At 45.4% G+C, this 16,971-nt stretch overlaps 1 protein-coding gene across 1 annotated transcript in view; it reads right to left on the bottom strand.

Moving 5' to 3' along the window:
• Window positions 1-15,788, bottom strand: part of WDR41 (WD repeat domain 41) — a 46,426-nt gene extending 30,638 nt beyond the window's left edge. Inside the window, exons 1-2 of the mRNA XM_019532209.1 lie at window positions 15,695-15,788; window positions 8,340-8,455 (exon numbers count right to left, since the gene is read on the bottom strand). Of these exons, the coding sequence (XP_019387754.1) occupies window positions 8,340-8,455; window positions 15,695-15,745 (167 nt within the window). The 5' untranslated portion in view covers window positions 15,746-15,788. The remainder of the gene's footprint in view (window positions 1-8,339; window positions 8,456-15,694) is intronic.
• Window positions 15,789-16,971: the final 1,183 nt, after the last annotated feature.

Below are 16,971 nucleotides of genomic sequence, written 5' to 3'. Positions count from 1 at the left end.
ATCCTGTTTATGTCAGCCCACTCCTGTAACCTATCCAGGTCTTGTTGCAGTCTTTCCCTCCCTACTAGCATGCTCACCTCACCCCAAATTTTGGTATCATCAGCGAATTTAAACAGGTTGCATTTCACCCCATCATCCAAATCGCTGATGAAGAAATTGAATTGAGATCATGGACCATGGGGAAAGAGTGTGAGGGAAGAGTGGTTGTTCCTCGAGGACACAATCCTCAGTGCTCAGAAGCTGTCCATACCTGTATGCAAAAAAAGTGGCAGAGGGGCTGGGAGGCCATATTGACTCAATAGGAAAGTCGCAGATCTTCTGAAAAAGAAAAAGGAGGCTTACCAGTGATGGACACTAGGAATAGGCCCCAAGGAGAACTACGTAAGACCGGCCCACGCCTGGAAGAGGCAGATTAGAAAAACAAAGGTGGCGACTGAATTCAGGTTAGCGACTGAAATCAAGGACAGTAAGAAGTCCTACTATAGATACATAGGTAACAGGAAGAAAACCAGTGGAAATGTGGGACCACTGCCCAATGCATCTGGACAACTGATCACCAATACCAAAGAGAAAACTGAACTCCTGAACGAGTACTTCGCATCTGCATTCCACCAGTCTACAAGTGATAGCCTGCACAATGCAAATATGACACAGAACAGTCAGAGTAAAGAAGATCACCTACCAACAGTCAATGAAGACCTGGTAAAAGAACTGCTGGAGAGTCTGGATATCTTTAAGTCAGCAGGACAGTATGAACTCCATCCGAGAGTGCTGAACGAACTAGCTGAAGTTATCGTAGAACCACTTGGCAACCTCTTTGAGAATTCGTGGCACTCAGGAGAGGTACCAGAAGACTGGAAGAGAGACCAAGTTGTGACCATCTTCAAGAAGAGGAGGAGAGAGAACCCAGGGAACTACAGGATGATCAGCCTGACCTCAATCCCAGGAAAAAGCCTCAAAAAAGGTCTCAAGGAATTCATATGTGATAAGCTAGTAGAAGGCAACATTGTGAATGACAGCCAGCACAGTTTTGTCATGGGTAGGTCACGTCTGACTGACCTCATCTTTTACGACCAGGTTACTGACCACCTGGATAAGGGAAATGAGATTGATATGATTTACTTGGACTTTAGGAAGGCCTTTGACTTGGTGTTCCATGAGGCTCTCAAGGTAAAACGAGGGGACTATGGGCTCAACAATTCAATGGGCAGATGGGTGGGAAACTGGCTGCAGGTTTGGACCCAGAAATTACTAGTAGATGGGTCTGTGTTGACCTGGAAGAAGGTAGCCAGTGGGGTCCCCAAGGCTTTGGTACTTGGACCAGTGCTTTTCAGCATCTTCATCAATGATCTAGATGTGAGGGTGAAAAGCACACTTGCAAAGTTCACCAATGATGTTAAGCTGTGGGGAAGTGCCATGCATCAGGGTAGGCTGACAATCCATGTGGACTCAGACAGATTAGTTAGATGGGCGGACCAGAACCAGATGCTGTTCAACAGCAAGAAGTGTAAAGTGGCCCATCTGGGGAGGAAAATTCCACAACAAACTTACAGACTCAGTGGTGCCACGCTAGCTAGCACGACATCCAAAAGAGACCTGAGGGTCATAATCGATCATAAAATGAATACGAGCCACCAGTGTGATGCGACAGTTAGCAGAGCAAACAATACGCTGGCATGCATCAACTGATGCATCTCAAGCAAAATTAAGGAAGTTATTCTCCTGCTCTACTAAGCATTTGTGAGGCTGCAGCTGGAGTACCGTGTCCAATTCTGGGCACCACACTTCAAGAAGGATGTGGAGAAGCTTGAGAGAGTCCAGAGAAGAGCCACCCATATGATTAGAAGCCTGAAGAGCAAGCCTTATGAGGAAAGATATGGGACTGTTCAGCTTAGAAAAGAGAAGACTTCAGGGGATTTGGTAGCAGATTACAGATATATCAGGGGAGAGCATCAAGGTAGCCGCTAGGCAAACAACTATATACCGAAGTGGCCCGGGGAAAACCAGGAGCAACAGTCATAAACTCTTAGAAGAAAGTTTCAGACTGAATATAAGGAAAAACTTCTTCATGGTTCGTGTGACCACTCTCTAGACTAGATTCCCAGCAAGGGTGGTGCAAGCACCCTGGAGATCTTCAAAAGGAGATTGGACACATACCTTGCCGGGGTTTTTTGACCCCAGCAGTCCCAGAGCAGAGGGCCTGCTGGACCCAATAATCTCACAAGGTCCCTTACAGCCCTAAACTTCTGTGTATCTGTGTGAGTGGCTGGCAGGTAAGAGCCTGCACTTATTTCCACTTTACTACCCTTTATCTCCTCAATGGATCTTGGGTTCCTCTTTCTCACAGCACCCTTCGAAGGCAGCCACGGCTCCTTGGTTAAGAATCCCTGGTACAAGTGCTTGCTTCACAAAATCCATCACAGCTATCATGCTAGGCACTGCTCTCAACAGCCAAGCCACAACTGGCTAGGCAAAGAAAATGAACAATTCTTAAGCTACAGTATGTTCCTTCAAAAACGAGTCAAGGCCTGTTTGTACAGTAGCATAAAATATTCTGTATTAATGCTATAGGTGTTGCATCTATTCTCCCCTGCTATCAATCTAGGGCTTAAAAGATGCACTAACATTTTAAAATTGAAAATAAGTTGTAGATTCACTGGCTAAATGAATAGGAAACACTATACACAAGGTAAATCTAGCCTGGTATCCTGTCTCTGAAGTAATCTGTCCAGTGTTTCAGAGGAAGATATAAGAAACCCCCAAATAAATTAATGTGGGATCCCCCTGCCCATAAGGGAGCTCCTATGAACTCCAGGCACCAGTGGTTAGCTCATGTTGTAAGAAGGGGTAAGATCTCTTCTAATCTTTTTATCTTATCTCATATGAATGTTCTCATTACCCGTGGAAATAAAATGCTGAATTTAATCTCATTTTTCTCCTGAGAATGAGAGCATTACATGTGAATTCTGTGTTGTGTAAATAGGTTGCCTTTCAAACTTATTTTCTAGGATGTTGCTTTGTTCTGCCATTTGAACCAAAATGCACCTAATATACTTCTTCTACACCATTCATTATTTTGTATGTCTATCAAGTCCCCTCTCCTCCTTCTTTAACAAATCTTTTCTATTTCCCTTCACTTAACATGCTTTATATGACTCTATTGAGGTGAGATTCCCACCTTTGGATCCCTTCTATTTCTGCTATATCTTGTTTGATACAAGGATGAGACCCCCAGCACAATCAGCCACTCTCATTTTACACACAACCACTTTAAATTTGGAAGCCTATTTTCAGTGAAAGATGGGAGTATGAGCTTCCTGAACAAAGTTCTGAAAAGAAACCTGACCTCTGAAAGAGAAGGCATGTGTATTTCATCAAAACAGAAGATGTACAGGGTGTTTTTTTAAAAATAGGATTTCTTTTTAAGTATAAAAGGTATAGTGTTGAACCAGCCATCATCCTACAGACATATTTTGTTCACCAAGCTGGAGTTTCATGGGTCACCTGATTCTTTTCCAGTCATGATCACCATCCTCTATAACCTTGTCTGCTTCCTAGAGGAGCAAGGAATGGTCAAATGAGCAACAAAGAAAGCTATTCTTAAAATGTGTTATGAACTCTGTTTAGTTTAATGTGTCAAATACTTGAGTATTACATGCAATTTTATCTCAGCCCATTTTTTGGAAGACTCTTGCTGAGGCTTAGCCTTCTTTAGTGATCTTACAATCAATATGACCCTCACTTCATGTTCAAAAAATACAAAAGAAAAGAAGAAAAAAGCAGCTGTCTCTTAGGTTGATACAGGATTTATTTAGTATCTTCAAAAACCAATCTGAGAAAATTTTCCACTTGCTGGTTTTAGCTGAGCCACCGAGAAAACAAGAAAATCCTTCTGCAAAATTCTCAATAAGATGATATTATCTAAAGACCTGAAGCGTGAAACCTGGCTTACAACAGTTGACAGAAAACGCACAATGGAATAGCTACAAAAACTAAATAAAAACATTGCAGAAACAGAGTAACAATACTAATTTTATTGAAAGAAGCAAGTGAAAAAATATCATCAGCTGTTTAACAATGCAGAAACTACTATAGTCATGCTAAATGAAACCCTGAAATGACTATTCAAAGCAGCAAACTTGTCTAAATTGCTCAAACTCTCAGTATCAGTAAGCACCTACAGGATATTAATGCAATACTTCTTATTCATATGTGATTTGTTAACCTGCCTTCAAAGTGACCATCTAAAATTTGGTTTTATAGGGATTATTATTTGTCTATTGCTATCAGTGTTTTTGATAAATTATCATGAAAACATGTCTTTCCCCCAGTAATGGAAGGTTTCTTAGGTTTACCAGGTGCCTATGCACTGACAAAAGTATGCTGCAGGATTTCTATTTGAAAATCTGGTTTTATAAGAATAAGTAGATCAACAGTGTATGTGTTCTGAAAACTGTACTTTGAAGAAACATTAATAAAACTAGACTGGAAGTGATATAGAGACAACACAGCTCACCAGAAAAAATCTGACAATATATTTGAATCTTTTGGGGGGCCTACTCTTAAATTACTTAGAAAAATAAGTCTTAAGGAAATAGACGCATCTTTTCTATAATAACTAAGTAACCCATACATAAGCAATTTACAAGATATATACTGGAGATCTCAAGAAGCCTCTGTGGGCCCTTTTACAAAACTGATAATTTTGTAAACAACTACAAAACTATTCAAACTGTAGGACAACCCACATACAGAAGAATCCAGCTACTAGACTGCAAAGACTACATCAGGGAGAGAAAGACTTCTACAACAAAGTAACTGTAACCTAGAGGAACTACACTGAACTAACAGCCAGGAGGCCATAACATAAAATCTCATCTATGCCATTTCCCGTATCTACGGGCACATCTACACATTCATTAATGCACCATAGTTACTACACATTAAGTTTAGTACTTGTACAGGTTTCCCTCACTTTATGCTGTACATGCATTCCTGGAAAACAGCGCCTAACTCAAACTCGCATAAGGGAACCCACTTTACAATGTAACAAATAGGGATATGTTCCAAGATCTCAACTGTACCAACCCCCAGACCCATTTCTACCGCTTTTACAAGACAATTTTTGTACTCACCAACAGCAGACAGCACACACAAGCACAGGGCACTGTCATAATGGGGATGGCAACTACAGAAACATGCATCGCAGACAATGAGCGAGGAGCACAGATTTACACAAGAGACTACTTTGGTGTGTATCACTCCCATAATGCACCACACAAAGCAGCTGACTGCAGGCTTCTACCACACCAATCACATAAGAGTGAATTTAAAACACATATAGCAAATTTTTGGTATAAAAAGAGCAATCACATAAGAGCGAATTTGCACATACACAACCCACATAAAGCAAAGGAAACCTGTAAAAGCAAGTAACTGGTGCTACTGCAAAGAAACTCCAGCGCACGGCTTTATAGTGATGCTAACTACACATCAGCCTAATACTACTCCGCAGTAGTGCATTAGCAAGGTCTTTGCCATGACACAGTATTGTGCAGTAGTATTAAGCCACTGTGCAGTTAAGTGTCTCATGTAGATATGCCCTATGTGTAGCCTATTGGTAAATACGTATCTTAATCCCCGACCTGTCAAGGACCTAAAAATGGCTGCTACAGCCCCCCAGCTGGTATGTTAGCTCACGTGTTTAGCACCAGAAAGCCTCAATTCAACTGGCATGTCAGCCAATAAGCAGTTGTCACATAAGCACTTCATAATTATTATGAAGCACTTCGATATTATTATTGAATAAGATTTTAAATCAGTAGTTTTCAATCTTTTTAGACTCAAGGTACCCCTCAGAAAATGCTACCTCTTAGTTTTCACTCAATTTTTTACTACTACAAAAAAAATAACAGAGCAATTCTTTTGTTGCAAAAAACTCAGGAAGACCACAACAGGTCAGAAAGTTTTTGACACTACAAATGCCTATTTGGAATCTCTGAGTTTCTCTTATAAATTGTGTTTGCAAACCTAACAGTGCTAACACTGTGTGGCACCCTCTGGCACCCACTGAAAGAATCTTAAAGCATGCCAGAGTGCTGCGGCACCCTGGATGACAACAACTGCTTTAGATCTCTGCCCAATAAGGCTGTCGAGTATTTCCATATTTCCTAAAGTCACCTCAGGCAAAGCTGGGGACAGAACCCAGGTCTTTAATGTTAACAGCAACAAGCCTTATTTATTCAATAATTCTGCATCTGAAATGCCCATGCGAAATCAGCATGCTGCATCTGGTTTGTAACCATTCTTCTACGGATTAGAAAACTCCCTTCCCTAGAGCATAAATTTCAGCCCAAATAGTTAAAACAGGACTATCTTACAAATAAACAAGAACTAAGGTCATAATGGAAAGTGTTAGGGACCATATCAATGAAGACACAGAGCTGAAAATGAAAAAAGGAAACAAGGGGAACAGCAAAGACAGTGAGATGCACAGCAAGTGAAAAAGAGAAGCAAGAAGAAATCAAAGGAGAAGTAGGATGGGGAGGTGGGAGCTTTGGCAGCAGCATTATGAATAGAACAAAAGTGGTGAAAAGGTGAGAATCTGAGAAGCCAGACAATTATAGGCTCTAGCATTTCAACAGTGGCTACAGTTATAAATGAATGGATTTGGGCAATATTAAAAATAGCAGAAAGGGAAGGCTTCCCTGACGACTAGAAGTAGTTGGAGAAGGCGTGTAAAGTCTAGGAGAGTGGAAAAATGTGAATTGGGTTGAATCACACTGAGATTAGCATATTTAACTGCCGTCTTTTATCCGGGATAACAGTAAAACATCATTAACTTCCTTTATGAAAGCAAGCAGCTGAAATAAAAGCAGTCTTCATACCCAACACACAAAACTCCTTTGTCTATAAGAGCAATGCAGTTAAGTGGGTGAATGTGTATGCATGCATATTACACATGTTGAGGAAAACAAATGCATGTAGAGAAAAAAAGCCAGAGTTCAAAACCAGACTAAGAAAAAATCCATGTGTAGCCCTGGAGGAAACTTAGAAAGTGTGCTTTGGGCTGAAAAAGGTGCGGAGCTGTGAGCAGGACGGTTTGATTCTTCCTATGCTCAAGAAAGCAAGACTGCATTCTTGTAAATAAAAAGAAATGCTTCAAAGAAACCAGATTCCATGACCAATTTCTCCTCCTAAATGAAATAATCTATGAGACCCTGAATTCTGGTTAACTGCTCGGGTCAAAGGGAGTACCCATATAATAACAAAAGGAGATACGGGAAAGAATTTACAAGGAAAAGTAATTCATTTCTGGATAAATCAATTTTGAACTAAAGGCAGGACTTAGTAGAATGTCAGAAGGCACTGTACAGCATTTAGGTTACTGGTATAAAAAGATGACTGAAGAATTGGAAAGCAAAAAAAAGGGGCATGAAAATGTTCAAGGATCCCAGCGTGAGTTACAAACACCAGCACACAACCTCTGTCTGATGAAGGGAAGTATTTATCCTCATGTTATAGGAACCGAAGGCACAGAGAGATATTAAGAAATATGACCAAAGAACTCAAGAACATACCCTATGCACTACTCAAGGTGTGCTCAACCCCAGCCTTCCAGCCAGATCTGGCTCCTGATGCCATGTCATCCAGCTCATGGGGCTTTTCATGGATCTGTAGGGAGCCCTGCAGCCACGGCCCCACACACCAGACAGGGCACACAGGGTGATACAGGCCCTGATCCAGTGCATGAGGCCAGGCAGGGGAGGTACAGACCCTGATCCTGGTGCCAGGGGCAGCACAGGGCCTGGGGCCAGAACCCGAGGCTAGATCCTAGAACACAAGGCTGGGCAGGGGCAGCACAGGACCCAATCCTGCATGAGGTGGAGACACTGTGGAGTGCTGGTGTCTCAATCCAGTGTGCAGGCCCAATCCTGATGCACAGGGCTCAATCCAACCTGCAGACTGCCCCGTGTCACTCATCTGGCCCACACGACCAAAAGTTTGAGCGTCACTGATCAGTATCAAATTCTGTAGAAGTGTAGCTGTGAGACAGTTGTTTATGTAGTTTTAGGCTAGGTCAGACAAGAATTTGTAGTGAATGGTTTGGATAGGCATATTCCTGCCTTGCACAGCTGGACAAGATGACCTCCAAAGGTCCATTCTAGCCCTATGTTTCTATCATTCTCCCAAAAGGAGCATTAAAATACAGGTCTGGATTATCCAATCATATACACTTAGTTTCTGGCAAAAGAGGTAGATTGAAATGTTTCATAATTTTCACAACTTTCCTGTTCCCAAGGATGCAGTAAAATAATCAGAAAAAAACAATGTCTTACCGATATTCATCTATCTGCACTAGAAATCGCACTATATCTTGATGACCTCTTAGCACAAGGAGCTCAGTGTAAGGATTCTGAATTTGTTCTTCACCTATGGTCTGCACAGACGATTTCTAAAAATCCATCAAAGAGACATTAATCATAACTGTACTTACAGAATTGCTTTTAATCAAGTCTTTAGCCACATTTACCTTTGTATGTCTATTTTTGAATATATGGTAAATTTTAAAGTTATATCAAACTATGGTCTAACCCAGGGGTTTTCAACTGGAGGTACTCGTACCCCTGGGGGGAAGACCTCCGGGGGTACATGGCAGTGGGTGCCACTGCCATTTCCCCCGCTGCTGTTCCACCGCCACTTTGATCAGCTGCTGGGGGACTCCCCCCCCGCCCTGCTGGTTGACCGGCCACCGGGGACACCTTCCTTCTCAACCAGCCTCCTGGGGAACACAGACCCAAAAAAGTTGAAAACCCCTGGTCTAGCCTATCCATTCCCTTAATGCAAATTATACCCCTCATTATTTAAGAAAAGTAGATTCTTTCATAACATGTACCTTGAGTTACAGTTTAACATGGTAAAAAACCTCCACACTGAACAATGAACCTTTGTTTTTAGATCACCATATTAAGTCGAGAAACCAATTTGGTTAATGACTACCAATCCTTTTAACTTTATACACTATGCAGTTAAGCGTTTGAAGTTCTCTTAAAAGTGTATTTCTTTTGGGAGGTCTGTGCACTCTCTTAATCATTTCATTTAAAAAATGGACAATATCTTTAAAACAAATATGAAGAAATCCTTTTTTAGTTCAGCAACACATTCATTATCCTTTGGGATCTTATCACGATATAGTGAGACCACAATTTAATAAAATTTAAAAAAAGAATCATTTATATGAAAAGAGCCACTGTAAAAATAGCAGTTCAGATAATAATTAAAAGGGCTATCAAACATGCTCATGACACAAGCTGATCACGGTTCCTAGTTTTCTTTGTTTAAAAATTGCAAATTCTCTGATTAAACCTCACAACATCAGTGTTTTTCCACAATTAAAATTAAATGTCCCTATATATATAGGTATCAGTTGAATACAAAATTTTATTGATATATTTACAATTTTAAAGCAATTTGGAAGTCTACCAGTACCTCAATCACTATAATAAAAAAAATTCTAAATACCTATAAATTTTGTCTTTTGATCTTGGGTTTTTTATCATGGAAAAATCAGAGCTCCCCCGTCCCTTCATTCACCCCCCACTTTGTGGTGCTGAGCAGCCCTGATATTCCCGTGCCCTGCCCATGCCATTGCCCCTCACTCTCAAGCCACAGCCCCTGGCCCTACCAGTGCCCCTCACCCCAACCCACAGCCCCCTCCCTGGTCCTGCCAGTGCTCCTCATCCCAACCCACAGCTCTCAGGCCCTGCCAGTGTCTCTCACTCCTGACCCACAGCCCCTCAGCCCTGCCATGCCCCTTACTCCCCACCCACAGCCCCCCACCCCCGCTGGAATCGGCCTCCAGCTGCCAGAGCTACAGAGCCTGGGACCCAGGTCTGATGCCCCCGACAGCAGCACCCAAGTCCTAGCTTTCACCTGTGGGAGGCAGTGGCTGCTGTGGCCTGAGTGGAGCATGGAGCCCAGCCCAGCTACCCTTCCCCTATTGGTGTCTTGACTGGACCAGAGCCCCATGGGAGGAGGGTGGGGTGGGGAAGGGGTTAGCTGCTGTGGGCTCAGGGCTCCCCCACCCTGCTGCCCTCCCCCTGAAGGCCTCAGCGACCCAGCAAGTAGGATCTGGTGCGGCAGGGCAGAGAGGCTTGAAGCCCCACACTGCCTTGGCAAAGTGCCCCTGCCTGCCCATCAGCACTGGGTGTGGGACAGAGCTATGCCCCGTATTGTTACCAGGGGTGCCTCGCCATGGTGGTGCGGGGCTCTCGGCAGTGGCACCATGCCTCCCTGTCCCACTCTGCCCTGCTGTGCCAGAACCTGCCTGCTGGGCTACAGACACCCCGGGGGGCAGGCAGCAGGGCAGGGAGCCCACATCTACCCCCACCTCACATGCAAATCTGGAAGTGTGCATAGTACCAAGGAGCCAACACGCCCAATACTCCCTGGACAAGACGCTCACGGTTCTGTCCCCCTCCCCAGTGAGGCCCTGCGGCCGTGCACTCCCACCCCAGCCCTGGGCCCCAAGCCCCAGTCCCCATGCATCAGCCCAGCTGGGCAGCACACCCACACCTGCCCAATTCCCTCCCTCACTATGGGGGCCTCATTTCTAACCCCCCAATAGACTTACCTACAAGAGCTGCTCTCCAGGCTGCCTGGCTACCATGTGCATGTGGTGCCCCCTGCCTGACTGCCCTCCTTTAGTTCCCCCCAGCCCCTAGCAGGCTGGAACTCTGCCAGCCTGCAAGGAGATACCCACTTCCAAAATTTTTCTCCTTAAAATGAGAAAGCCTGCATTTTTCTGTGATGAACGGAAAACCCAGATCCCTGCTGATCATCAGTCAGCATCAGCAAAGCATTTTATCCACTGTGCAAAATTGAATCATTAGATGCTTGATTGTAGATGTATACCTTCCTTTCAAATACAGGCAGTCCTTGGACTTATGACACAATTGGTTCCTGAAAACAATGTCTTAAGTCGAAATGTTGTAACTCGGAACTGATTTTCCCATAGGAAACAATGTTATAAATGGGGGATTGGTTCCTGATCCAAGGCCTGATACCCTGTTTTCACCAAAAATAACCCAGAATTTTGTACTCAGCCAATTACAGAGGAATAATATAGCTACATTAATGTATTTATATTGCAAATAGCAATCAGATTGATTTGGAAGGACTTCTTTGAGGTGACTTTGCTAGACTTTTTGAAGGGCTATCGGTTGGACTTTTTGAAGGGGTCTTGGCTGGATTCTTCTCAGGAGTCTTGGACACTTTCTTTAAGACAATAGACAAGGAAGTTTGGACAGATGTTCTCCAGGGAGATGGGTGACACAGCAACTTGCTCACTGACATGGCATCACATCAGATCAAGCATTGTAAAGTCGAAACTGATGTCAGAAAGTTGAAACAGGGTGTCAATTTATAAACACTGTATCAAAACATTGCATGTCAAGGACAGCCTGTATTCAGCATTAGCTAATATAAACTATCCTTCGCTTCACAATAAGCAAGGCAACATCTTCCAGGACAGCCTCATGATTCCTTACAGACTGCAAAAGAACACAATTCTAGTGCTGCTACAAAATATCAACTACTATACATTCTTGGTCTTCCATGTAGCCAGACCGAAAAGCTCTCTCTCTGGATGACAAACATAGTTTTCTGAGACTGAAAAAATTACTTTCAGACAAGAGTAATAAATTCCTATTAAATTATTTTTGTATTGTGTTTGGTACCGTGAGATCACTGTCCCTGAGTGTCAAGGTTACGGAATGTAATCAGTGTTTTCTTTTCAAACCAAGCAGTCAAAGTACTCTAAAATTTTTTGATTTTATCTTGAATTTCATGATATCTGGTATTTTCCATAAAGTGCTAGTTCCAGATTTCATGTGATTATATGGAAACGTCAGCTTCTGTTCCAAAAAACATTCTAGCACTTGTAGCTATGGGAAAAAGCCTAAACACACAAATGCTAAAGGTTCAGAAATGAGTAGATGGCTTAAAAGAAGCAAAAAGTTTTTTTTAAACTCATTACTTAAGAGTCTCATGGTTTTTGAACAGCTGAAGTTGGCACTGTTATAGTCAGATGGTTTTTTAATTCATATTTTAAGTTATCAGATAAGCTTGCAGTAACTTGGCACAAATGCATTTTTAGGCACACATGTTTATGACAAAATAAACTGCCTTTATTCCCTAGTAAAAGTGGAGTAAACCCAGCCCTATGCCTATTTAAATCACTCTACTCCAATCTGGGATAAAAGTAGCATTCAGGAAGTGGGGAATATCTAATTAGTAGAGTATATACCTCCCTGCAAAAAAAGGTTGACCCCACTGGTCTTGACGGTAAAATCTGTTGTAAATTATCCCACAGCATCCTAAGCACCCTAATTCTAATCTTACCTATGGTGAGGTCAGAGTGGTACAGACTGGTGGTTTTTGCTTTCCTCTATAGAGGTGAGAGAGATAGTTGGCCCTCTCCCTCAGACCTCAAGCATATTTTAACAGCCCTTCCAGCAGCAGGATATTGGTCAGCAGAACAATGGTTACTGTTGTCCCTCTACTTTACCTGTGGCAGGTTAGCATGCCTTGTAGTTGTGGCAGGGTTGATGGGGTAGTTTTACTAACAGGTTAGACTATAGATACTTTTAGGATGGTTTGGATAGGGATTATCCTGTCTCTGGCTAGATGACCTCTGAAGGTCCCTTCCAGCCCTGGTTTTCTATGATTCTGTATCCAATGCAAGCTTGCATGCTCTACGTTGAAGAGAAAAAAATATAGCCCGTGGGCTGGATCTGCTCCATGGTGGTGTGTCGCTCAGCCTGCAGGGCTTCTCACACACAACACCTCCGCCACAGCCGCAATGTCATGCCTGTGTAACTCCCCTAGATCAGGAGCTAATGCCTCTCACTTCCTCCAGACCCCAACCCCATTGTCCCCACCAAAAACAGGGTTTTTAGTAACCCTTGGTGACTAAGATTGATGGAAGGGAAAGGGAGGGACAAGTAGCTGCAGCATTAACTCTAAAGACATGCTGAAACAGAGGCTCAGTGATCCACAAGGATTAATGGTGCTGCTGCTACATGCACATCATGGGAAGTCCCACAGTCCTGATTTGGTCCATGGGGCCAAACAAGTTTGACATCCCTGTTCTACATTACTTTACTTTCTGCTGTTGTTGCTATTCTACACTGTCCTAGAGAGCCTGGTAAAGCTGAAAGCTCCCCTGTTGGTGAAGTACAATTTGGCCTAAACAAAACAGTGATCACCATTAGTTATTCCACAATAGCGGGGGGCAACCTTTTTGGCATGAGTGCCACAAATTAGCCAATTGCCATTCCAATCCCCCTCCCCGACCTGATCTGCTGCTCTGCTCCTTGCCCCATCTGTTTCTCTGCTTTCTCCCTGATCTGCATGCTGCACAGAGAGGCTACCCATGCCATTTGTGGCACACATGCCACAGGCTGGTCATACCAAATTTATAAGGTACTCTCTCTTTTTTATTACTTCCTTGATATTCACTTAACATTTTGCTCTCGGTGAGTGTTCTAATTTCAAAAGCTGCTCTTCCAAAAGACAGGAGAGCTACTAAGCCACAGTGACAAAGGAATTATAAACTGTAATTAAAATTCTGTGTTGCTGTTGAAGAGTTGTACTCTAATCTTCAGCAGGCTGGAACTGAACCTTTGGGGCACCAAATAAACCCTTTACCAGTTACAAAGAAGACAGAGAAGTGGGAGAGAGGATGTTACCCTGGGCCTAGGGAAAAGCAGGAACCCAGACAAGGAAAATGGGGGTCTGAAGAGCAGGCAGAATTACTAGCAGCTGGAAACACCAAGAAACAGCTGCAGGTTAGAAGTCAACTAGCAGGTGTTTCTGTTTCTCTACCAAACCTAGCAGCCTTTCTGTATCTGGGTATTCTTTTATTTTTAGTAATAATCCTATTTGGATTTTCTACCTTACAGTGTGTCTGGTGATAAAAATGACTTCAGTGCAGTTGCAGAAACAAGCATCCTATTCCCAGGGGGACTGCAAAACCATTTTCTTTGGCAATCTCAGGGAAACCCCAAGAGTTCAAGGGGTTCTCCATTAGGCAGTAAAGTCCTGTTAGGTTGTGCTTGTTGAAGTGAGATTTGCAAGGGGAGAAGAGTCAATCAAAGCCCCATGGATATACAACAGGGCCATGGGAAGAGGATCTAGGGCTCTGGGGTCACTCTAAGGCACGGTTAAACAAAATACAGCCTGTGGGTTAGATCTGGCCCACCAGGCAATTTCATTTAGACCACAGGCACCCACCAATTAATTGTACCATGCCCAGCCAGGGAGGGCCCTGGCCTGTCCAGCACACACAGCTTCTGGGCAGGGCCGCTGCTGCCACTGCGGCAGCTGCCAGGGGACCTGCTTGGCTTCCAGCAGCTACTCTTCCTGTCTCTGCTAGTGGTCACTTTGGGCTGTAAGCAGGGAAGCCGCAGCTGGGCAGGAACACAGAGTGTGGGGCTGAGGCTGGCAGGAGGCGAGGACTGGTGCTCAGCAAGGGGGCGGGAACATGGAGCTCAGGTGGACAAGGTGTGGGCATGTGGGGTTTGTAGGGAGTGAGGAAGAGTCCTGTGAGCTGCACGTAAGGAAAGTGAGTGTGGAAAGCAGCCAGCTGTATCACATGGGGCTTCTCCCTGGTGGCACAGGAGAACCCAGAGCTGCATGCGAGTCCTGCATGATAAAGGTGGGCCAGCCTGGCTCTGCTTCCTGTCAGCTGCCACATGCAGCTCCCAGAACTGGTTGGACCTGTGCATAGCTGGGCAGCTGAGCCCATGTGGGCCATGAGCACTAAGGGCCTGCTGCTGCAGGAGCTGCACGCCATGGGGGATAGGTGTGTGGGGGGGAATCCCCACAACTCTCCACAAACACCCACACCTTCCAACATACCCTCCACCCCACCATGATCTCCACCATATACACTCATTCCCTCAACCACACCCCACACAATTTACAAAAGACTTGATTTTTGAGCTATTATGCAATCACCTTTATATACACTATGCAAACAACTCACAAAAAATATTTTTAAAAATAAAATTAAAAATACATTGTAGTAGATGTTTGATTTTTAGTATATGATTTGGGGTTTTTTCTGGTTCCAAAGAGGCACCTGCTCCCCCCTCCTGGGTACTTCTGGGGACAAGGGGAGAGACTTCCAGTGACAAAGGTCAGGGAGGGGGGAGGGGGCCTTCTGACCCTAAGACGGCAGCAGGCCCCTACCAAGGGGCGGGGCTACTGCTACGGCCCTCCTAGCTCACCAAAACTGGTTCAGCAGCCCTCCAGCCGAAATAATTGCCTGCCCCAGCCTAAAGCATCGATGCAACGGTTGCACACACACCGCAGACTGCCAGCCCCTGGCCAACAGCTCCCCAGCCCCGAAGCCAGACCAGGGGCTGGTCACCAGCACTTCACCATGGGGCTCAAGTCCCTCACCAGAAACAACCTGAGAGCATTTCCTAGAAAGAGCCCTAACACCCCGTTCACCACCCAGCCTAAACCTTAAATACGTTTAATAAAAACGTTTCTAATGAACCACCACGGCTACCGCCGCCTGTATCTATGCACACACTTATACACGTGCAGTCCCGCCCAGCGCGGGGGCGGGGCCAGGTCAGCCAACCCCGCCCCGTCCCGCCCCGCGCGAGGAGACCCCGCTCACCTCGGCAAGCCCCTGCGGCTCCCGGCTGCCTCCTATCAGCCACCGCAACATGGCGCCTGGCCCTCGCTGCGTCCCGTAACCGCGGCCTATGGCAGTGCCGGGGGTGAACGCAGCTTCCGCGGGGCTGGCTTGCGCTTGGGGCGGGACAGAACAAATCGATTTCCGCACTCTGCAGGCTCCCAGCGCCACCCAGAGCCCCTAGGGCCGGGCGGCCAGGAAGGGCGCAGAGGACCGAGCAATCCTCGATTTCTTCCCCCCCCCCCACGTGACCCGGGGGGGGGGTCGAGCCTGGCGCGCCTGCGCGAGCTTGTCTGCGTGGGGTCGGCCTTGCAGCGTTCGGAGTCCTGTTGGGCTTGGCCCCGGGCTGGGTGTCCGGCCTGGCCCACTTTGTCCGGAGGGCAGCGGTTTGTCCCACGACAAGTACAACGTCTGCTCGGTCCCCAGCCAGGCGCTGGCCCCGGTCCCAGCTGCGCCCCGCGCTCTTCGGGGCTTGCCATCACCCGCCGCTGCGTCGGGGGACACGAGCTCTCCCTCGCCGCCTCTGACCCCCTCGTTATTTTCCCTATGGGTGATTCTCCGCCGGGTGCCACGCGGTGTGAGGGGATAAGCACAGGCTTGTCCTTGTCGGGCCACTCCCCCACCATCACTGTCAGGCCCCTAGGCAAGCATGTAATGCATGCTAGGTTTTGAAATTGGGTGCCACTCAAATCCCAGAGCCTATGGAGATGCCCCCCCCCCGTCCAGCGAGGGGTGCTTGGACTCCAAAAGGCTTGCAAGCCAGAACTCTACATATTCCTTTCCCACTCCCACTTGCCCCTCTCCTTTCCTAGGTAAATGATCCCAGGCCTTGCTCTCTTTCCTCCTGAGATTTTCCCCCCCCTGCTCTTGATTGTACCCAAGACCCTACATGGCTCAGCATTTGAAGCGAGGCCACCCAAATTATTATATAATAGCATTATCATACTCTTTGTATAACCCACCACCCTATTCCTGAAGTACCTGATGTGCTAGATTTTCTGACAGGAGTTGCATTGTGAAAGGTCATCCCTGAGCTGTCTGTGATAGCACCCAAACACCATTTATAGTTTCATAGTTAGTTTCATAGTTTCTAGGGTTAGAAGGGACCTGAGGAGATCATCTAGTCTGACCCCCTGCCATGGCAGGAAACAATACTGGGGTCAAACACCCCAGCAAGATGTTCATCTAACCTCCTCTTAAACACCCCCAGGGTAGGAGCCTGCACCACCTCTCTTGGAAGTTGGTTCCAGATCCTAGCC

The sequence above is a fragment of the Crocodylus porosus genome, unplaced genomic scaffold (genome assembly GCF_001723895.1).
Source record: "Crocodylus porosus isolate Cpor-Errol unplaced genomic scaffold, CroPor_comp1, whole genome shotgun sequence".
NCBI lineage: Eukaryota > Metazoa > Chordata > Crocodylia > Crocodylidae > Crocodylus > Crocodylus porosus.
The sequence above is the reverse complement of the archived record's forward strand: the minus strand, read 5'-3'. Positions and strand labels throughout refer to the sequence as shown.